Raw genomic sequence first — 16,419 nt, 5'->3', positions numbered from 1 at the left:
TTGGGTATCTGTACAAAATAATTTGAACCACTCACTTGCTGTGACAGTGGACCCCAATCTAGGAATAACTTAAAGGGATCACGTGGTACACTAAGCATAAATATAAATGCACATGATCTTCTTCTCTAACTCAAAGAGAAAAGTTAAAACTCTAATTACTCTGGCAAGGAAGGAGTTATGTGACGAACAGTGTTGGTCTATCCATCTCTCTGTTCGCAACATTACTTAAAAACGGATTAACGGATTTGAATGTAATTTTCCACAGCTTTGTTAAGAATTTCCCAATCCAACTAATTAATAAGAAATGAGAAGATATCTGCCTTCACAAACTCAGAATGCAGATTATAGTAATACTAAAAAGATCAGTAGGTGGTGGTAGGTGCTCCATCTGACTACAGCATGGTGCAAATATATTGTTTAGCAACCAATCAGTAAAGGACATGGAAAAGGACGTTGATTCACCTTTTAACAATGTGCGCCATTTGCACTACTTACTCTGAAATACAACTATGCAAACAGTTACATTGCAAAAAAATAATGAATATAGTTTATAACAGCAAACTATAGTTCAGTTCAAATAATAACAAAAACATTAAATCCATCTGTATTTATGGAACCAGCATGCTGATTTGACATGGACAGTTTCGACAAAGCATTTTTATCTTCAGTCAGTTTTTTACAGATTAAAGAGTGGCTGAGATCTGGTGAATGACAAGTCGTGTTCTGCAATGAATCACAAACCCAGTCAGTCTGATATCCGTACCTCAGCGGTGGATGTTACTCCCGGTAAACGAGTTGTGAGTTTCAGAGTGGACAGCAGTTCTGTGGGTCTGACTCATGACGTGACAGCACTTTTTGCTGTTAGTTGCGTACATGAGTTTTTTGTTTTTTTTTTTAAATATATGATACAGAAGCAAGCACCTGGCTCCTTCAATTTTTTTTGCACCAGCAACCAAAGGGCTTGGCATCTCTATTTAACGATTCCAACCTTGGGAAGTGCCTTTTCTTCTTATTTACTCTTCCAATGAACGCGACGGAGTTACGATCAGCATACATTAGTCCATCTGTGTCTGTGCACAACATTACTCAAAAAAGTGGACTCACGGATTTGGATGAAATTTTCAGGGAAGGTCAGAAATGACACAAGGACCAAGTGATTAGATTTTGGCAGTGAGGCAGATTATAGTCTGGATCCACGAATTTGTTCAAGATTTCTATATCTCTGCATTACTATAACCATGACAACAATGGACTCACCCGCAGCTGTATCTTAACATCTTTCTAAGACCTGCCCCCACTCTACTTCCCATTGGCTAGTGATTTTAGTTTGGTTGAAAACAAAAGCTGTGTTCCCCTCATTCCATTGATAGACGAACTCGACTGGCAATGTAGTCCTATCTTCTTCTTTTTTTTTCAGCCAAATGCACAGCACACCGGAAATCCGGCACGGTTGTTTACACACTTCAGGACGCAGTTTGACGTGATCATTTGCGCACCGGTAAATGCCAGCGAAATCCAGGCATTATTTTATTGGTTTTCATGATAGGCAAAAAAAACGATAACGATATTGACCGATAATGCATTTTTATGCCAATATCTGGCCGACAATATCGGTGGGCCGATATTATCGGACATCCCTAAATTTAATAAATGAAGACCCTACAAAATTAAACTAATAAATTGAAAGTGTGCAGTATGCATTGTGGCTTACCTGCGCAGTTTATCAGTGAACTTGTCCAGCTCCTCCTGTGCTCGGCGGAGCTCTGTCTCCAGGTACTGCCGAGTGGAGTCAAACTCACTCTGCAGCAGTTCAAGCTTGTGTGTTGTGTAGGAAAGCCTTTTCCGTAAGTCCTCCTTCTGCTCCAGCAATGAGCTACACACACACACACAAACACACACACACACACACACACACACACACACACACACACACACACACACACACACACACACACACACACACACACACACACACAGCAGATGGCTGGGTTCAGGGCATATGGTTGAGGACACAAGCTTGTACCAGGGGTCTGTGGTTATATCAATAGATTTAGAGGAGTCAACATATCTTTTAGACCTCTGAATGGTGATGAGACATTATGAGAGGGTGCAACAAGAGAACTTGGTTGTAAAAGAGCGTTCTATGAAGAAAACATTGGAAAAAAAAACAGACCTCCAATTATAAATCCAGGAAGGAGTAAAGCCAGGATACAGCCCTTTTTAAGTTCAGCAGCACATCACAGAAATCAATCATCAGAGAGATTGGTCAGACTAAAAAAAGAGGGTGTAATTTGTGATGAAATATGAGCCAATATATCACATGAATAGACCCTGAAGGCTCACATTTACACAACAGTGATATCCCCCACATGTAATTCAGTGGGACAGCACAATGATGGCTATTTTTAGAGTATGTGCATTACCTTGGTTTCAATCTAATAAAAGGACAAGTGTGAGTGGGAAAAAAGGAAATGTCTGCTACCGTGATGGATCTGAATGTGCATGGCTGGGCTTAATGGACCTTGTATTGACAGACAGATGGAGGAAGGAGGGTAATGACTATCTGTAGCCAGATAACAGAAAGCACAGAGTACATGGAGATATGGTCACGTCCCTCTCAGGTCAGAACTTTAGTTGTGTACACTAAATACGAACAAGCTTGCAGTTTACTTAATGCTTAATTTTTACAATCGCAGAGATAATGCATTGCCACTATGAATAAATTCAGCAATGTAAAGCTAGTTGCTATGTCACATATTTAAGGATGTACATAATATTTGGTGCATTTTCGTGGAGACAGAGCTTCTCTGGTTGCAAAAAGTCTTCCTACGAAAATGATTCTCATGACTTGTCTCACTCACACTACCGTTCAAAAGTTTGGGGTCACCCAGGAAATTTCATGTTTTCTATGAAAACTCACATTTTTATTCATGTGCTAATATAATTGCACAAGGGTTTTGTAATGAGCCTTTCAACACCATTAGCTAACACAATGTAGCATTAGAACACAGGGTGATGGTTGCTGGAATTGTTCCTCTGTACCCCTATGTAGATATTCCATTAAAAATCAGCCATTTCCAGCTAGAATAGTCATTTACCACATTAACAATGTCTAGACTGTATATCTGATTCATTTAATGTTATCTTCATTGAAAAAAAATACTTTTCTTTCACAAATAAGAACATTTTTAAGTGACCTCAAACGTTTGAATAGTAGTGTATATATTTTCTTATTATAGTCCCATCATAGTGCTTAAAGCAGAAATGTTTAGTGTATATACACATTGAGCTGCAAACACTTAGTGAAAATCCTTTGAATTGAACTAAGTAAAGTGATGCATATCTAAAAAGTGATCCAGAATTTCCACCTCTGTAAAGTCTAGTTAAGTTTCGGCAACTATTTACTTGAGCTTTAACTACTTGGTTAGAGTTGCTGAAAGCTCAGTTACATTGTTAAGATAAACTTAAATTAATTGTTAATGTGTGACGGGATGTGAACAACAAGTTTTGTCCCGGCTTTGTAGACACCACTAACTTCAGTTTTCTTTGGTCATTTCAGTTTAGAGCAATGAGTCCTGCAACCTGAACAACCTTATTTTGTCCTTGTCCTCTGAATACAATCCACAGGAGCATAAAGACTACTCTGTTTGATTTAGTGAAGGGTGTCTGTTGAAAAAGAGATCCTTTACTGTCATTGTTAGAATAATAAACACATGGTAAAAAGAAACACTGAATAGTGATTTGAAACAGGACACAAACAGCCATGTCCTATGTTTAAGTCAACGAATTAATCCACGCTGTACTGGTCTTCACACTGAATTTGTGGCTCTGTGCCTTTGTCGCCTCACTTCTTCTCATCATCCATCACAGTCACTTCACCAAGGAGGCGGAGCCTCAGCAGAGTTATGTGACAATCACTATTGATTTGTCTTTCTGTTTGTCTGTTAGCAACATTCCTCAAAAACGGACTAATGGATTTGGATGAAATTTTCAGGGGAAGTCATAAATGACACAAGGACCAAGTGATTAGATTTTGGCACTGATGTGGCTTATAGTCTGGATCCACGGATTTGTTAAAGATGTTTATGTCATTGTGAGATAGCGGCATGGCATCACTGTAACTATGACTACAAGTTAACACTACGCCAGCTGCCTGCTGACGATCACATGATTTTGATCCTACTACAAATCCACCGCTGTGGACCACGTTTTGTTTAAAGATTTCATCTGTCGGAAATCATACAATGACTGAGCAGCCTTGGCGGAGTACTGTGCTCTTTGAGTGCTTTTCTTGTTTAAAGTTCTGCAACCCTCAATGCTCTGAAAAGAAGTCATGAGCATACAGCACTGAAATGTATACCAAGTCCACATCTCCTTGTTGGCAGAGCAATATATGGAAAGGAGTAACTGTTATGCAAAAAGCATTAGTGTTTCCAGTAGCTACATAAACTAACTTCTACATTAACAACTTGACCCTGCATGTTCACAGAAGCCATACCAGCCAAGAGCATGTTGAGATAACATGTTCATGAATGAAAAATACCAATTCAGGTATTTTTGCCTCCAGCACAGCTCTGGACCAAGAAATCTCCAGTCTCCACAGACAAATCTCAGACTATATCTGGAAAATCGTTCATGTTGGCGATTGCCATAGTTTTCATGAAAAAGCCATCGCATCTACAATTATTACCTACATCCGTGTCTTCAATTGTCAGTAAGTAAAAAATACCTGCCCACAGAGTGATTCAATGTCTCTAGTGACTGGATGACATTTCAGATCTGCATTACCCAGCAGCCCCCACCTCCTCACCTCCAGCTTCTGTTTGATTGGCAGGCATTAGCAGGGGAATACAGGTGTTTGTTGTTTGGTAGAGGATGGGTTTTCGTGAAGTAGCTCCAGGGATAAAATATCCCCATTAGTGACCTCCTCTGTGAACAGGAGCTGAGTCAGATGTAATGAGTGTTTTCATTCCAGTGAGATGAGATGACGAGGCAACATGACTTCTGGGCTTGGAGAGGCGGGATGAGGCTGCTTTAGCACCTCTGGACCGTAAGAAGAGACACCTCGTGGGCAGATGAGCCGACAAACAGAGAAAAATGAGGATGAATGGAAAGATGGAGTCTGAGAGATTTACTCTTACCTCTTTTTCGGATGTTTGCCACCATTTCGGGTTACTTTTAAGGCAGTTTTGCCAATGTATATCTTTTTCATGGTTTGTCTGTGTTCCTTCCCTCTCATGTGTTTATAGGGCTTGACCACAGGGAGCCGGCATGTATGATAGTTTCCCAAAAGAGACCAGCTAAGTCTGGCCTGCAGAATTACTGAGTGCTCTATCTGTGTTGATCCTGCCAAACAAAGCAAACAGACAGGTTGGCAACTATTAGTAACTATGGTTCAAGCAGGGACCTGGTTGAAGGAAAAGTCCATATTGAAAATGTTGGATCAACATTGTTCCCAAAATACCAACATTTTTGCAATCATAATCATTTTAATGGCAAATATCCCCACAGTTTTGTCCTTGGCAAGAAAGTAAAAGCTCAAACAATATTAAACTCTGCAGTAAATCCAGAATAAGTAATCATTTTGAGGTTAATATCTTTTAAAAGGTTATAACTGACCCTCTTTAGTGAAGCTTTGGGCTATTTTTCGGTTTAGTTTTTTGTTTTCCACTGATGCCTGCACTGAAACAGTGGAAGTGAAAGGAGAGCACAACTAGCTAAGACATCAGTGCTGAATGTCAGGCTTTGGAGCAAAGGTTCCTTTTCGACATCCAGCAAAGTTAGTTATCATGTGAGGAGAATTCATTTAAGGAGAGGAAATATACAGTACATTTCACAGTATGCAACTTTGTGGAATTTATATTGGTAACTTAAGAGGTAATGACAAATATTCCTACTTCTCTATTAAATGTTAGTTTCCCACTTAGTGTTTATAATGTGTGGAAACACTGAGTTAAATTGACAGTATTTCCCTGTAACTATAAATATGAAATCTTTATTGTGAGATGCTAAACACTAACCAGCCTCATCACGGCTGTATGTGTTTGATCACATTTTGACAGCAGTCTAGAACATGAGCAAGCAGTGATGCAGCTGTCTTCACAAAGGCACTTAAATGGTGCTAAATTTCTGGTTGTGCATATATGTGTGATAAAATTCTTTTCACCTAAGTCATATCGCATCTGATGAGAGAGAAGAGATCAGTATATGCTGTATATGTATATACACTACCATTCAAATATTTGGGGTCACCCAGATAATTTCATGTTTTCCATGAAAGCTCCATTTAAACCCAAACTACTTATTAGCTGCACGTCAGGGGTTAAATGCAATTTAATATGATGCTAGAAGGTTTGGGGTCCTCATCGATGGTAGTGAGGTAGAAGTGAACAACAAATTTGGGGTCACCCAGGCAATTTCATGTTATCTATGAAAAGTCACACTTTTATTCATATGCTAACATAATTGCACAAGGGTTTTCTAATCATCAATTAGCCTTTCAGCACCATTAGCTAACACAATGTAGCATTAGAACACAGGAGTTTCCAGCTTTAATAATCATTTTCCACATTAACAATGTCTAGACTATATTTATGATTCATTTAATGTTGTCTTCATTTAAAAAGAATGCTTTTCTTTCAAAAAAAAAAGGACATTTCTAAGTGACTCCAAACTTTTGAACGGTAGTGTATTGTATATGAAATGACCCAAACTGTTCTAATTTTTGCAAAAAAAATATGAAGTTATTGCAGACTTCCTTCGCTCACAGTGAAGAGTCAAAGAGGAAAATCTATTTTCATGGATTTTACACAAAACATCATATTTGTAGGTTTGATAAAGTGTATTTTGGTCCTGGTGGGACACAAGCCTGCTTAATGTCTCTTATTGTGGAAGAAAGCCCTTTGTGGCAGGCTGATGTCAGATTTATCAGTTAAAACAAACATCTCTTGCAGATCCAACATCTTGATCTTGGATATATCCAAAGCCAAAAGTGTAAACTGTCACATGCATTCATTCTGAACAACAAGAGTTTGACAAGGTCAGACTACTGAAGCTTCCTGTGTAAATGTCTCTTCCGTTCCTCCAATACTCTGCGTCTTGATGGCGTTCACAGCACAGGTGCAACTTTCAGCACACAGACAAATGGTGCAGGTTATTAGATGTGACAGCGTGTCAAAGCTTGATCAAAGTTCCTCTGATCTGAATGCTGGACTGAGCATTTGGAAGGGAAACAATGACAGTGTGGATGTGACTGCAGTAGGTTAGCTCAGCAAAGCCTCCTGTTTTGGGTGTTATAGCTGCAGGTACCACATGTGAAAAAAACAGATGACATACAGAGACACGTTGGTCCACTGACACCCAGTTGTTGGGTGGTGATTTATGCTGCTGGCTGAGGAAGCAGGGAGACATGTACTCCTCCAGATGGTGACAGCTCATCACCGCCATTGGAGCCTTCACTCCAGCTGCTCCCCTCTGAGTCATAGCACACCAGCTCTGAATGTCTGAATGTGTGTGTGCGTGTGTGTGTGCGCGTGCGTGTGCGTGTGCGTGTGCGTGTGTGTGTGCGGTTCTGTGTAACATTTGGCAGGTGGGAGCAAGTCTTTGTGTGCATATGAGGTGTAGAAATGTGTGACTTTATACATGCAGTTGTGTTCTTACTTGCCTATATGTCTGTATGTGTGTATGTGCATCTGTATGTCTAAATGTACCTGCATGTGTGTATGTGTTTGTGCTGCAGCATATGCTCTGCCCATTCAACCTCATTCGGCCATTAATGAAATAAACCAACACTATCTGCCATTAAAAGTCAAAAAGAACAGCTGTTCACAACATATCTCAGGCCATGTCAGTTGTCCACTGTCAAAACACTAACACAGATCAAACATAGCTCATACACTCGCTTTCTTCTTCCTCCTTCAGCCGATTCTCACACTGCAGCAAAACCTTAGGAGGGGCTCATTCAGATGGCGCTGCCTGCCACCCACTCGTGCCATGCTGACATTTGAGAGGAACTCAGAGCACTGAAAAGAAGAGGAAGAGGGAGGTGGTAAAGGAGGAGGAGGACATTAAAGTTGCGGAATGAGGGAAAGGAAAAAGCAGGAAGCTTTTTTGGGAAATGTTAGCCAGAGTATTTACAATTTAGCCAAAGACAGTAAAGAGGAAGCAAGTATTGCCAAATTAGAAAGGAAAAGCAAAGAGAGTGGGTGTGAAGTCTCTATTGAAAATCATACATTTCTGTCTCTCCTTCCTCTCCTTTTCCCTGCCTCTTCTGTTGATCCTCCCATTTTCTGCCTTGGCTCTAAGGAAAAGCCCTCACAACAGGCCCAAACCTCAGCAGTAGAGCAGAGGGACAGAAGGTGAAGATGATGCTTTATCTGTCCCGTGTGCAGATAAAGCATCAAAAGGGGTAGCTGACCTGCAGCAGTCACTTTTTTTAGTGACATGTACCGGATGACTCAACCACCTCAAAGGGAAAAAAAACTACTTTCAAATTAGGGGGCTATTCTGTGAGTGCGTGTGGGTTTATGCCTTTGCTGTTTTTCTGTCCAACCTTGATTAACTGTGGAGCAGACATCTAAGCAGCTACAAAGTACCATCATTAGCAGCAGTAGGGGATAATGACCCACTGAATGAATTTCATGCGTTGCTGTTGGCACTCGGCACAGGGAAGTGTGTAATTACGACAGCATCCCAAGACAATTTTAGGATGAGCAGAAGAGGTGATGGAGGCTAGTCCTCTACACAAGCGGGAAAAGATACGCAGATCTATCCTGTTGAAACCCAAAAAGTGAAGTTTTGACTGTAGCCTGTTGGCTAACCTATCTTGTCAGAAGACATCAAAATTTGCAGCACCTCTAAAGATTATCAATTAACACATTTATTTTTGTTTGTTTATTCATACATAACAGAGGGTTATGTGTACTCCAGGAGCAGAAAATTACTTAATATTAAGAAAGGGTTTAAAGTTAAGTAATGAACTTTAGAAGTTCTTTTCAGTGGATTATGTTACCTGTGGACAGAGCAAGGTTAGTTTTTTTTATTTTACCTATGCTTTTGTGTGGTGGTTTATAATATATACACTACCGTTCAAAAGTTTGGGATCATTTAGAAATGTCCTTATTTTTGAAAGAAAAGCAGTTTTTTAAAATGAAGGTAACATTAAATTAATCAGAAATACAGTCTAGACATTGTTAATGTGGTAAATGACTATTCTAGTTGGAAATGACTGATTTTTAATGGAATATCTACATAGGGGTACAGAGGAACATTTCCAGCAACCATCACTACTGTGTTCTAATGCTACATTGTGTTAGCTAATGGTGTTGAAAGGCTAATTGATTATTAGAAAACCCTTGTGCAATTATGTTAGCACATGTGAGTTTTCATGGAAAACATGAAATTGTCTGGGTGACCCCAAACTTTTGAATGGTAGTGTAGGATTTGATAGCTATATCACATAGCTGCTACAACACAAGTTAAAGGTAGATTTCTGTTTTTTACACTTCATGTTTAGAATGAGAATGTGTAACAGTGAGCATGACCTAAGGCTCAGGGTTTGGGTTGTTTATAGATTTTCTTTAAAAAACACCAACATCGTTTTTTATGATCATTTTGAGCCATCTTTCACCTGGTTGGTGGTTTGGTCTGTCTCTATGCAGTTAAAAGCTGTCCTTGTGGCACTTCATCCTTCTAGGCTGAATGAGTTCGGCCCTCAATTCACGGATAAATTATGAAACATGTTGAGAGAATGCAAACATGCTAGAGATTAGGTCCCTCTAAGAATTTTGAGTTTATCTTTATTTCTAGTGAACAAAATGGTATAAAATGGACTGATAACATTTTTCACCAACTTTTATCCCCCATCCATTATCTATACACCACTTAATCCTCATTAGGGTCGTGGGTGGCTGGGGTCTATTCCAGCTGACTTAGGGTGAAGGCAGGAAACACCCTGGACAGATGACCAGTCTATCACAGGGTGATAGAGACAAACAATCACACTCACATTCACACAATTTAAAGTTATCAATTAACCTCAGCATGTGTTTGAACTGTGGGAGGAAGCCCGGAGTACCCGGAGAAAACCCATGCATGCACAGGGGGAACATGTAAACTCCATGCAGGAAGATCCCAGGAAGGACGTGACGTCAACCAGGGATCTTCTAGCTGCAAAGTGAAAGTGCTAACCACCAAGCTGCTGTGCAGCCCACCAATTTCTTTCTTTTTGTTTTTTTTTTTTAATAATGTTGAATATTTTAAAATCAATAATGAATATTATTGCATATGGGTGAATATTAGAAATATACAAGAAATATACACAGATAAGTTGCAAATATAAACATAGAGAATAAAAACATAACTGAGTCATAAAATGTTTGGTTAAGGTACTCACAAAATACACTACCAGTCAAATGTTTGGACACACCTCCTCATTCAATGCTTTTTATTTATTAGTATTATTTTCTACATGGAATGAGAAAGTGTGTCCAAACTTTTGACTGGTCCTGTATATATACCTCATATTTGTGTTTTGTATGCTATTAGAAATAAACAGAAACTCAAAGAAATATTAATGTTGTTAATAAAACAATTCTTAAATTGCGCACAATAAAAAAAATGCACGTTAGAAGTAGCAGCATGGAAACGCCTCAAGCCCTATGAACACTGACATATACACACATACACAAGCACATGCTGTTCTACAAAAACAGTAACAGCCTCCAGACAAGAAACTCATGTTATGGTGCCAGACAACCCAACTGAGAGCTGTCCTAGCAAAGCTACTGAGACCTCATCTTTCTCCGACCCAGAATCCACACACTTACACTGAAACTTCTGAGCTCTCTCGCTCAGTGTAAAACTCAACAATTTCAGGTGACTACTGTGTTCAAAATCATTGGTTCTGAATTGCTTTTGCATTTCAACTTTTTCCTGAAAGCTGGGAGTAAAACATTATTTTTAAAAATCCTCTTCCGTCCACAATCTTTTCTGCACTGTCTTCACTCTTTTAAGCTGTGATTGCTGGTTGAAAATGCAGCTGCTCTAAATAATATCAGTTACTAAATGTTGTGGCATTTGACTCACAAAAGTAAGGCCAGTGTTTGCCATCACTGCAGCCACAACCAAAAAGAGATGGGATGGAAAAGCACAAGCAGCTTTCAGAAAGGTTTAACTCATTACAGATGTAGTGCATGTGCACACATACACAGCCCACTGCCCACCATCACCACATATTGTTTATGAGTGGTGCTCAAATGGACAGGTAGTGATTAGATACAACAAAGGAAGAACCTCTGCAAATCTGCTTGCCTGAAGTGTGCTGCTCTGTGTTTGCTTGTGTGCATTGGTGTGTGTGTCCAAAAGTGTTTGCGCTGTGCACTTAAACACATATAACACATATAGCAGGCAGCTCAGATGTACTGGTCCATCCATGACTCTCAAGAGGCAGCCGAAAAAGCCTCAACACATGAATGGAGCTTTTTACAAAAAGGACTATATTGGGAAAACATAGAAAGCAGGACAGCACTAACAGCTTTCCAGCAGAGTGCCATTAATGTAGTGGCTTAGAAAAAAAAAACAGATGTGTAATCTGTGACCTCAAGCTCAGGATCGTCACAGACAAACAAGCTACTGAAAATTAAGGAAAAGCTTTAATTTATGTGTATTGTGTGTTTAATTCAATTCTGAATTCCCTCACAGGTCACCATGAGGAAGGTTACTGTGATTTCACAACTAAAGTGTTTATAGTCCAGTTATTATATCTCATTTGTATAAATTTATTCTATATATAGAGTATGTGTGCTTCATTTTTAGCATATAGTGGACTTACTTTTATGAAAGGGGCATAAATGTATCACACTTATTGCTATCCTATAAGGCAATTGTTAGCTTACACTTTATTTTTAATATACTTGGTTTATTACTCCGCCAAGGAGGTGGAGCCTGGATGGAGTTATGCGACGATCGCCGTTCGTTTGTCTGTCTGTTAGCAACATTACTCAAAAACAGAACAATGGATTTTGATCAAATTTTCAGGGAAGGTCAGAAATGACACAAGGACCAGTTGATTAGATTGTGGCAGTGCTGTGACATAATTTGGATCCATGGATTTGTTAAAGATTTCTGTATCATTGCGAGATAGCATCACGGCGTTACTGTAACTATGACAACAAGTGAATGCTACATCAACTGCCTGCTGATGATCACATGATTGCAATCCTGCTACAAATCGACTGCTGCGGATGTATTGGGACTTATCCGTTGAAAATGATTCATAAGCTGAGCAGCCTTGGTGGAGTACTGCTCTCTCTGAGTGCTTTTCTTGTTTTCCTTGTATTGTAATTGTTATATTGTGTTTTCTGAGCACGTATCTGACACAAAAATTTCCTCCGGAATTAATAAAGTTCTATCTTGTTGTATCTAGTCTTATCTTGTATGTTGTTTTTATTTGTATGTGACTCTCCGCCTCTTGAACTAATGTTATGTTAGTTTTTATATTATATATAAAGTACAGGCTAATGCTAAAAACTAGTTTACCAAAGCAGTTAATTTCAGCATTAATCCATTACTGTCAGTGATATTCATAGTGGCTGCTGTTCAGCAACAGTTAAGTCCCATTTTTTAACACCAAGTTAATTCATTTGGTGTTATTTGTACAGACCGAGGAAGGACAGGGTTAACAACACAGGTTTCTATGCCAGTGTTTAAATCAAATCACTTCATCAAAAAACTGAGTTATAGCAGCTGCCATATAGAGTCAAAAGTTGTTTAGGCATCTTCATCACTGTGAGGAATAAATCTGACTTTTACCATCTGACTGCTGTTGCTGAAGAGGGCAAAGGGGAGGAGGAATAATGGGGTTGAGATGATAAGATCCACCTAAAAACCCCCAGAGGAGTTGTCAGAGCTAGAGGAGTGGGAGGCCCACAGACATTGTGGGACAGAGAGGCTGACTGTTCAGACCACACAGGACACAGCAGAGCACTTGTCATTTAGAGCAACACCAGCCACTTCAGCAGGTCAAAACTGACTTTTAGCCTCTTCAGACAAGCCTCTCTCCCATGCCATGTTCAACCAGATACTTGTCCACCTCAGATCAGCTGTGCATGGACTGAAGAATTCTTCAAGGTGAACTTTAAAGTGGAACTTAACCATTGCTTAACAGCAGCCACTGTAAATATCACTGACAGTAACGGAATACTGCTGAAGTGAACTGTTTAGGTAACCTAATGTTTAGGATTTAACCATAATGCTGAACTAATATAACATTAGTAAAGGAAGAGGAGAGTCAAGGTGTTCTGTGGCACCATGACATTGGCAGCAGATCCTTTAATCTCTGTAAGTTATGAGGCGAAGCTGCTGTGGATCAGACCTATTCCAGCACATCCCCAGCTCTCTGTCACTGGTTCATGCTCTGTCTGTCCTCTCACTACCAGTGCTGTCCAGGAGCACCTCACAGTCTTCTGCACATGACAATCTAGATTTTGACTAAGTTGCTCAGGTCTTTACACCAGCCATTTTCTCCTGTATCCAGTGTGTTGGCTATGAGAACTGACTGTTCACTCAGCATTGAACACATGCTAGAGCCCAGGCTGTGACATGTTACATTGTTGGGAGGTAAAGCTTTGCTTGCTTCATTTGTGAGTGTTTTAGCTCATTGGTGTGATGGTGAAGATACACTATGGTTCAAAAGTTTGGGGTCACCCAGAAAATTTCATGTTTTCCATGAAAACTCACACTTTTTCAGATTCAGATTCAGACAACTTTATTTGTTCCCAGGGGGCAATTAAAAAGGCACGTAGAGCAGGCAGTGCAACAATGACGTAATAAAGAGAGAGATAAATATATATACAAATCTAGCAAGTAATATAAGAATAAAAATAAAAAAGAGAGAAATAAGACAAAAAGAACACAGCTTAGTAACATATTAGTGCAAATATGTCACAGATAGTGCAAATACAAATGAAAGTAAGTGTAATATGGCAATGAGATAGATACAAGAATATGTAACGGTAGATATAAATTGCAAAGTGCAAAAGGGCAGAGTTCACAGAGGTCCATGTTAAAGTCTAGTCCGTGTGTGGTGGTGGTGGTGGTGGTGGTGGGGGGTTGGGGGGGGGGGGGGGGGTTGGTATGGTTTATGAGTTGTGGAGTTGGACTGCCCTACGTACAAAGGTAGCCCTTCTCCTCTGTGTCCTGCATGCAGGGCAGCGAAGCCATCGACCAGAAGGAAGCCACTCAAATGCAGAGAAGAGAGCATGTTCATACACTACAGACAGAGTTCTGAGAGGCAGTCCTATAATTTTTGAGCAGACAATGACAGTCCTCTGCAGGCGGTTTCTGTTCTGGAGGCTGATAGAGTAGAACCAGCAGGTGATGGAGAAGGTGATGATGTTGTCTATGAAGGAGTAATAGAAAGTCTGGAGAATGTTCTTATTTACTCCAAAAGAGTTGAGCTTCCTCAGGAGATACTGCCTCTGGTGACATTTCCTGATAATCTCCTCTGTGCTAGAGGAGAATTTCAGCTGGCTGTCAAAGATGGTACCCAGATATTTGTATTCCTCCACAAGCTCAACAGGCATTCCATAGATGGTGGTGGTGACAGCTGTAGCCAGCGCCATCTGCTTGTTGGAAAAGCTCACCATCTCCTTGTTTTTTTTTTTTTTAAAACATTCAGCTCCAAACAAGAGTTGTCACACCAGTCCACAAACTCCTGGAGGATGGAGCTGTGGAACTGAGAAGGTCCTGACAGCAGAGACAGGAGGACTGTGTCGTCTGCATATTTGACCAGGTGGGAATTGGGCTGTGTGGATCTGCAGTCATCCATGTATAGGATGAAGAGTAGCGGAGAGAGGACACAGCCTTGAGGAGAACCAGTGGAGGTGCATTGTAAATCAGAGAAGGTGTTGTTGACCCATACCCTCTGTGATCTGTGGTTAAAAAGTCCAATAACCACAGGATGAGCTGATCATCCAGGTGGAAGTGGGAGGAGAGTTTGTGAGCCAGGATGTGAGGCTGGAGGGTGTTAAATGCCGAGGAGAAGTCGTCAAACAGAAGTCTTGCTGAGGTGTTTGGGTATTCCAGGTGACTGTGTAAAGTATCCGGAATGAATATTTTGACATCATCAACACCTCTGCTCGAACGATATGTAAATTGCAAAGGGTCAATCTGTGAGTTAGTTACTCCGATGACGTGATGTTTCACGATTCTCTCCATTGCCTTCTTCATGAGGGAGGTGAGAGCCACAGGTCTGAAGTTGTACTCTTGTTGGGGATGGGGATGACTGTGGAATGTTTTTCCACAACTGAGGAACTGTACAGCCATCCAGGGAGTTTTGGAAGAGGGTCTGAAAAACACTTCCCAGCTGTTCTGCACAGTGCCTGAGCACACAACTACTGATGTTGTCCTGGCCAGGTGAGCTGGTCTCTCTGGTTCTCCTCAGGGCTCTCATCACATCCTCTGTGTTGAATGTGAGTGTGCAGTCAGTGGGTTGAAGTGTGGCCTGATCTCTTCCAGCTGTGTGGTGTTGTCTCATTCAAATGTGGTATAAACAGAGTTGAGGTCATTGGGAAGAGATGCAGGGCTGCTACCATCCACATGGATGGTGTTTTGGTAGTTGGTAGCAGTGTTCACAGCAGCCATGTTCTTCAGGCCTTGCCAAGCTGAGCGGAGGTTCCCCTGTGTGAATTTATCCTCAACTTTTTGTACTTCAGCTGGGCTGCTTTTATGGCATGCTTAACTTCCCTGTTGACTCTTTCTTCTCTAGTTCAGAACCAGTGAAAAATACCCTTTTCTTCTTGTTGAGGAATTCTTGAGGATCACTTTTATTCATGTGCTAAGATAATTGTACAAGGATTTTCTAATCATCAGTTAGCCTTTCAACACCATTAGCTAACACAATGTACCATTAGAACACAGGAGTGATGTGTAATTTTACTAGTGATGGTTGCTGGAAATGGGCCTCCGGATCCCGATGTAGATATTCCATTAAAAATCAGCCATTTCCAGCTAGAATAGTCATTTACCACATTAACAAAGTCTAGACTGTATTTCTGATTCATTCAATGGTATTTTCATCGGACAAAAAACTGCTTTACTTTCAAAAATAAGGACATTTCTGACTGACCCCAAACTTTTGAACGTTAGATCTTGACGAAGTTGCTCAGGTCTTAACACCAGCCCTTTTCTCCTCTATCCAGTATGTTGGCTATAAGAGCTGACTGTTCACTTAGCATTGAACACATGCTACGGCCCAGGCTGTGACGTGTTGCATTGTTGGGAGGTAAAGCATTGTTTGCTTCATTTGTGAGTGTTATGACTCATTGGTGTGATAGTGAAGATAAGCCAAAATTAATGAAACAGGAAAGCCATTCATTTGCCTTCTTGACAGTAATTAGATGACTATTGTGAAGACCATTC

At 40.3% G+C, this 16,419-nt stretch overlaps 1 protein-coding gene across 1 annotated transcript in view; it reads right to left on the bottom strand.

The window, feature by feature from the left end:
• The window catches only part of si:dkey-174m14.3 (uncharacterized protein LOC563117 homolog), a 35,934-nt gene that overhangs the window by 12,245 nt on the left and 7,270 nt on the right, over positions 1-16,419 (bottom strand). Inside the window, exon 3 of the mRNA XM_035958076.2 lies at positions 1,712-1,873. Within this exon, the coding sequence (XP_035813969.2) occupies positions 1,712-1,873 (162 nt within the window). The remainder of the gene's footprint in view (positions 1-1,711; positions 1,874-16,419) is intronic.

The sequence above is a fragment of the Amphiprion ocellaris genome, chromosome 12, assembly GCF_022539595.1.
Source record: "Amphiprion ocellaris isolate individual 3 ecotype Okinawa chromosome 12, ASM2253959v1, whole genome shotgun sequence".
Classification (NCBI taxonomy): domain Eukaryota; kingdom Metazoa; phylum Chordata; class Actinopteri; family Pomacentridae; genus Amphiprion; species Amphiprion ocellaris.
Note: the sequence above shows the minus strand (reverse complement) of the source record. Positions and strands in the feature narration are given on the sequence as shown.